The sequence below is a fragment of the Leuciscus leuciscus genome, assembly GCF_965113295.1.
Source record: "Leuciscus leuciscus genome assembly, chromosome: 7".
Lineage (NCBI taxonomy): Eukaryota > Metazoa > Chordata > Actinopteri > Cypriniformes > Leuciscidae > Leuciscus > Leuciscus leuciscus.
Window position 1 is genome coordinate 31,035,549 of NC_138731.1, and position 7,801 is coordinate 31,043,349.

General features: G+C 37.8%; 1 protein-coding gene across 2 annotated transcripts in view; it reads left to right on the plus strand.

Moving 5' to 3' along the window:
* clybl (citrate lyase beta like) overlaps positions 1–5,058 on the plus strand; it is a 70,162-nt gene extending 65,104 nt beyond the window's left edge. For both annotated transcript variants that reach the window (XM_082175145.1, XM_082175146.1), the window contains 2 exons: positions 2,160–2,284; positions 3,268–5,058. In XM_082175145.1, coding sequence (XP_082031271.1) covers positions 2,160–2,284; positions 3,268–3,363 — 221 coding nt within the window. In that variant the 3' untranslated portion in view covers positions 3,364–5,058. The remainder of the gene's footprint in view (positions 1–2,159; positions 2,285–3,267) is intronic.
* The last annotated feature ends 2,743 nt before the right edge of the window (positions 5,059–7,801 follow it).

The window sequence follows — 7,801 nt, forward strand, 5'->3', positions numbered from 1 at the left end:
GTGAGGGAACGACCCCCTGCCAGTCTTTTCTGGGATGGGCGTCACAAACATGGACCTTGAGCCTCAGCTTTAGGGTGTTGATCCAACAGGCCGTCTCCTCCAGAGCAGCAGAGGGACAGTACACACACACACACACTGGTGATTCTTCCTTCTGCAGCACTGTTGGCTCAAATAGAAAACACAGTCACCAAGCTGGTTTGGTTTATTTACATTAAAGCGCATGCTTAGCTGTCATTGGTTAACCTGACGCCTCGTTCACTCTCAGCTGCATCATCAGATTGTCGTACCTTGCAGTATTTGGCTTCGGCAATGTGTAAAAGATGCAGAAAGTAACACCTGTGCTGTTGCAAGACCGTGTTAACATATGACTGACATAATGCTGCAATATGTAATACTGTGTGCTAAATTATGTGGGATCTCAATAGATAACACATGGCAGAAGCTGTTTCAGATGGGTTAGCTGGGGAAAGACCCACAGATGGAGCTAATGGTTTTCTCATGTATTAAATTCTACGGCTGTCAGCTAGATACCTTTCTGTGTTTGTTTTTAAGAGACGAGCTAAAGCGGAGCGTAACAGTTATTTTTCAGTTATTTATTTTTTATATCATCACCTAAAGGTTTGATCTGGGAAAACGTCCCCTGATTATTATGGTGCAGTACTGGACAGATGTTATTTTTGAGAATAAGGTTTCAGCCTCCATGACCGTAATCCGTTTTAGCTTCTTAGCCGATGCAGCAAAGTAGGGTGGAAAAGGAAATGTATATTTGAAAATGGTACCTACAGTGTCAATGAAGCAACCTTGGGTTTTACAAAGGCCCTACATAAATAAATAAAAATTAATAATACTACTAATAGTATTGGTTATTATTATATTATTGTTGTTGTTATTTTTTTATTTACATATGGTCTTTATAAAACCCATTCTTATATTTATTAATATCAATATTATTATTAATACAATTATTCAATAAAAATAAACGACAGATTATAATATTATTACTTATTTTGCTTATATTACTTATTATTACTTAGTTTGGCTTGTTCGTATATATGTATATTATTTTTAAAACGTTTTTTAAATGTTTTAAACATGCTCTAGAAATAAATTATTGATTAATTGATTGATTGATAGATTATGGAAATTTTAAAACCAAAAAGAAAGAAATCATTTTAATTGATCAGATGCTCAGATGTTTTTTAGAGGTAGATTTAGTAAGTGCATGGACATTATGGATCATTTCATGGTCATTTGTAGTAGTTTTATTTATAAAAAATTGATCTATTTTTCACCGCAACGTTGGATCAACACACGTAGCTGATGCTGCTGTCTTTGACATCTATGTCTATGTGTAGTGTGTATGCATGAAGTGTGTTGAGGTGACTGTACGTGTGTGTGGCTCTCACACAGGCCTGTAACAAAAACAGCAAGTGAAGTCTCACAGAGGCTGCCTCAGATTGGAGTGTAACTAAGCGTGCAGTAAAGTTTCAGAGTTCAGCGGGGCACAAGGCGAAAATCGGGATGACACCCATAATTCATAGCATCCTCTGTCCCTGCTGTGTCCCTTAAATTCATTCTTGGTCAGGGAGCTGTACTGGAGAAAGAGGAGAAAATACCCACCAATGCCTTTGCTTCTACTGAGCCAAAGCCCTTTAAATGTGGAGAAATAATCCTAGATGATTTTTTTTTCTTCTTCTATTTTTACAGAATAGCACTACTTCCTGTAGTGTTGTATGTAAGTGGGCTGTACTGTTAATGGTGCCCTAAAAATACAAATAAAAAGTTTTAGAAATGAATATTTATTCTACATGTGGGCTGACATCTTTAGTCAAATACTACTCACTCTTATAATTGGACATTTTTGGTTGTGGAATGACGTATGTTATAGTATGGATGTGGTATGTACATTACGATAGGTGGTTAAAGAAATAAGAAGTATTTTATTAATAAAACAATTATATTATCAATTTTATTGTAAATGTTACTAAAGTATGAATGTTCAGGATTTCAATTTATTTAATTAATCATTCATACGTCAATTCATTCATTTTGAGACATGCTCATTAAATATGTTATTCTCTTTGGAATATTTATTTACTGTTTATGTTGTTAGTGACTTATTTGTTTGTGTTTTTTTTGTTGCGCTTGGTTCTTTCTAGGAAAACAAGTGATTCACCCCAACCAGATCAAGGCCGTTCAAGAGGAATTTTCCCCCAGTCCAGAGAGAATCAAGTGGGCCACGGAGCTGATCGCTGCATTCGAGGAGCATCAGAATTTGGGAAAGGTGCACATTCAGTAGTCCCAGAGTTTCCACACAAAGATCTGTATTATTTTCCAGCCTGATATAGCATCAAGATATCCTCCATGATGCATGCAGCATTGTAGCTTTTGTCTGAGAAAATCAAATGAGGTGTTGAATATTATAGTTCCTAATTTAGTGCATCATTGAGTCCTGTGTTTTCTGCTCGGTAGGGCTGCGCGTGTCTGAGATGTGCTAGTAATGTACAATCTGCCAGTAATTCTTACGCTAAGGATGGCCTGGGGGTGCATCAGCAGCACTCTCCCCGTTCGGCTCTTTGCTCACAAACTGAAATTCCGGGACACAGTTGCTCGATTTATTTTGTGTTTTCCTGTATTTTTTGTTTGTGCCTTCTTCGATCTCCTTGCAGATTTGTTACAGAAAATGTTTGCAAAATACCCACCTGAGGTTTTACTGCCTCTCAACAAATCATTTTTAGACTCTATCAGCATAACATTACATTTAGGATGCAGTTTAACTGCAGATTTAGTTTCTTTGGATGCATATTTCATGTAATTATTGAAACTCTTTTTTCCTTAAGAGGTTGTGAATGAGTAGACTGATTGAAATATCCTTCTCAGTCCAGTGGTGCAGTGAATAGGAGTATCTGGCATGCAAATAAAAGACTTCCAGCTCTAATTCCTGCAGCTGTCAAGAATATCTCCATTTTCATTCTAATGCTTCTTAGTATGTTTAGTACTTTTAAATTCCCAACCATCTTGAATGAAACACTGGCTTGGAAGCTAAGATTAAGTTACTGATTCGCTACAAATAAACACCATTAACACAAGCATTTAAAAAATCCTTCCTTTGTAATATATATATAAATATACATACTCTCTAACCACCCTATCCTTCTTTGTAGTGTTGTATATGCATTGCATTAAAGCTGTGTAGTAGGATATGTTCTTCAAGACAATATCTACCTTTATTTTTATTCAACCAGTGTTCTGTTCTCTTCTCCTCAGGGGGCTTTCACCTTTCATGGCAGTATGATTGACATGCCGTCTCTGAAGCAGGCTCAGAACATTGTCACAATGGCTTCAACTGTTCAGGGAAAATGAGCCAAATCTGGGTTCCTCAGACATCAAACTTTGCACCATGCTGGCGGTGCCGCGCACTTCACGTCAATTGCTAAAACGATCTGTGCTTTGTTTAACCAGTAACAGAAATGTGGTGCTATGTGATACTTAATTAGTAATTGATTGATTATTTTGTTTTCTGCAATTCCTGGTGCATGACCATTTTATGCAATAGTTTGTGTGCGTCATGTTCGCCCCTTGCACGTCTAGTGACAGGGTTGACGATTGACCGTGGTAAAGGTTGTGCGTGCCCAGCGAAAGGGCAAACAAACAGAGCTGCCCTGCCGTTGAGCTTCCATTCAGCCTGAAGGCTCCTCCAGGCCCCGGAACATCAAAGCGCTATTTGCCAAGAAGCCGCCATGAATTTACTAAAACCAACATCGAGAGAATGAGCCTGTGATCCCGCTCTAAATTGTAGGCCTTTGTTTCAGGGGGACTCAGCAAGTCATTTTGTTCTTCAAGACAAGGCTTGAATGTGTCTGCAGCCTGGCGTAAGCTCTACGTGGCGTGCCACACGCTCGCTCGCAAACACGTACACAAAGAACTCCGCAAGGGATCCCTCTATGTAAATATCAGCAGTTTTCTATGGATTTGTTACCCGGTCAGTGGTTCCCATCTCTGCATCCAGCTTCGGAGTCACCATGAACATGGCCACGATGTGCCGCCGTTGTCTGTTTCACCAGTGTTCCTCACACTCACTTTGACAAGAATGCCTCTTTTGAAATAAAACTTTAGGATGTCATTCCCAATGAATGACCTTCCTTTCCACCCTTGAGGGCGTTGTTATTGTTTATGTCGTGTTTGTCATGAATGCATCCTACAGTACGCTATGTTCCCGCTCCTTCCTGCTGGTCTCCCACGAGCTGATGAGATTTTTGGCAGAAATGTCTGGGGCGGATTTGTCTGGGATGGGGGTGGGGGGAATGGTTGATGGTTCAGTTGGTCACTATGGTAATATAGGCCTCTGCATAAAGCACAACTGAATATGGCGTGATCAATAGTGTCTGTAGCAAGCGACTCGGCCTGAGATCCGTGCCAGCCTGGGGACACAAACAAAAATATGGAAGCCGCTGCTGTGAGTGGCCCAAAGGGCTCGACAGTAAGCTGACGGCCTGGCACCCGTCCCACACCCCTCCACGCCCCCCCACCCCTCCATGCTCTCTGCCTTTTGCACTCATTTATTTTTCATTTTCTTTGGAATTGTCTTTTTGGACTCATGTCAGACAAGCCCTTTCGCTCTAAGCGCTCTTTAAGCATGTCTGAAGACTCTCAATCAGATCCTGAGACCGTAGGATTGGTAGGCCAATGCGATGAGATTCATCTAGAGCCGTCCCGCGTTTAATTATCTAAATTATACAATTTTACAATACATATTTGTAAATGTGTAAAAAACGTTTATGTTAGATGTGATTTGACAGCACTAATATATTTATTTATTTACTTACAAACTTGTTAGTTGAATGTTAGATGTGATTAATTTTGATATTGGCATTAAGGTATAGTACAAAATATATATCCTGTCATCATATTTTTAAAAATATCTTTGCTGTCCATACAATGAAATGTTTTTAGACCATATTTATTTGAACTATATGAAAAAACTGCTGAAACATTCAGAAGAAACTTTTTTTTTTTTTTTTTTTTTTTTTTTTTAGAAATATTGTTTTGCAGAAGAAATAAATCCATACAGGTTTGGAGGGGTGAGTAAATGTCAGAATAAAAAAATAATAATAATGTGTGAACCATCCCTTTAACACCACCCAACCAAAACACAAGAGCTCCTATGATGACCTCTGAAACTTAAGCGTCTAGAAAATTTGACTGTTGATTGATATGACATTAATTTGAAACTAGCTCTTTTTTTTTTTTTTTTTTTTTTTGCTGACCACCTACCTTATGGGTTTTTGTGCCTTTATTGTCATTTATGTTTGTAATATAAGTATGTGATATTTATTATAAAGTGAAATTACATTTAGCAGTAGAATTAATCCTCTGATCATTGCACTAAAGGCACCATTTCTTTTATTAATTAGCTTGGAACTGCTCTGTGTAGACAATGATTCAGGGTTTAAAGGATTTGTGGACTCATAGTTCACCGAAATACTTCCTCCCACTTCTTTGTCATTTTTCATGACATTTCTATTATGCCTGTAAGTTGACATAATCTTTTCAGCTCACAAGGCGGAATTATTTAAATACATTTACTGGTATTCCCAAAGAGAGTACAATACAATTAACACGAATAGGACCTTACCTAATCTTGACAGCACTCAATTAGGCTTGAAACACAGTCCTGATGGTTATGTGCTGAGATTGCTCTCATAAATTATCTGATATCAACCCAGCAGAGAAAATGCATGTATGCAAAGTGCTTTCAGAGGAAAATTAAAAGGAAACGTTTTACATATTTTTCATTAATCTCAATGGGACCCGTGTGGCAGGGAGGATTTTGCTCGCCTAATTTCTCGCCAAGGGATCTCCCAATAATGACTTCATTCTTTTACTAGACAATATATGACAAACTCATTTCAACAAAGATAATTCCCCTGCAATAAAACGAATCGTTTACAACAAGAGCAAAGCAAGAACAATTTGGGAAATAATGTGTAATTGAAATGAAATTTAATTTATTGGCAGTGGGGGTATAATGAGTGAAATTGAACTCTAGTAATGTTGTAAAATGTCTGGCGTTTTTTTGCACGTAGGTTGATGTGACTTTTGAATTTGCTTGAATAACATTGCCAGAGAATAACTTCAAATAGGCTATTCCATATGGAAAATAGGTGCATGCTACATTAATGCTCATAGCTTTTGGGTGACATTTGAGAAAAATGTAATTATTTACGCCTTTAGCTATTTTGAGAAATTATTAACACAACAAATTACTGTAGTAGGCCTATTTGGGGGTATTAACTTACTGAATACTCCGCTTTATTACCTTATGGATGATTATAATAGGCTAATAATGTGCGTGAATGAGGATGTTATGACCTTTTTATTGTGTTGCTCTCGTGTCTTCATTTTATACATTTAAAAAAAAATGTTTAACGTTTCAAATGTCTGTGCAAACTTTATTTCATTCTTTGGTCAGCAAATGATTCGAGACCCTCAACTCTGCTTTTTTATTTATTTGTTAGCCTATTCTTTATTTTAGGTGCAATGCAACGTATTCAAAATATTGTAGCCTATAGCTTTATCTTGTGTGAATGAACCAGACACAATCAGAACTCTTGTTTTATCCCTAGCGCACACCTTGATGTCATAAAAATCCAGCGTGAGTTTATTGTAATAAAAGCTTTTGAAAGAAAGCGTAATTTTCAGTAATGCTGCATATTTCCTAATGCTCCATATTTTGTTGATGCATGTTTAATTATGGTCCTTGTTCCTATGTATAACCTGTTACAAAGCTTTAATTCACATGTGGTATTATAAGCTTAACGTTTTGCCAGAGTAGCCTACTGAATGTGTGCTTGAGTGAAGGATAGTTCTCTCTGAATAAGCGCAGACTTGAGCTGACTCTTTATTTGAAATGGAGACAGATCAAAGGACAAACCCCAGTAAACCTCCTCCGGTCTTTGTCTGCGGTTGCTATGGCTTCAAGTCGAGGGGCCACGTAAATCAGACTCGTTACAGTGCGACAAAAAGTCTCTTAAACTTTTTGTTTTTAGCTGACTTGACCCCATGTATCTTTATTCAAGCGAGTTTAAAGAAATACAACGTCAAAAAAGTGTTGATTTGTGCATTATTGTGTCTGTTATAGGCCTACTTTTTTAGGCCTGCTATTTTAATAATATTGTTCACATTGAATAATAATAACTATTTACTATGAAGTGCAGCCACTCGTTTTGAATAGAAATGCATTACTTCATTATATATTAAAAAAGACAATTTAAAAGGGTTTTCCTGCAAGCTGATTACTATTTTTAACGGAATCATATTTTATACTTTAATAACATCTTCATCGCCGGGCCTATACGAATATGAGCAGATGTAATTTCCACCTCACTGTTAGCAGTCTTAGGACCAGCCCATGGGTGGATTCCCCAATTACAAGCCCATGGCAGCCCCCCTTCAAATTGACTTTTCCTTCTGTTGTGACAAAATGGTGCAATTGTCGCGTAGCCTCCAGGATAATCAGAGTATCATGGTTTTATGTATATTATGGCGGCTGGCTCATTATCACACAACCGCTCGTGAATTAGAGAGAAATTAAAACAATTCTGCTATATCTTTCATGGATGCGATAAAACAGATACGCTTTTGAGTGCTGGTGAGCTTGCTGTGTGACTTGACTGCTTGGCGCAGCTTGTACCATCTCACCCACTGGCTTTCTGATGAAAGAAGAACAGAACTTTAAGAAGTGTGCCGCCGGATGCTGTCAAAATTGGGGGCTGGAAGAGAATGGCTGTTCATAAAGGCG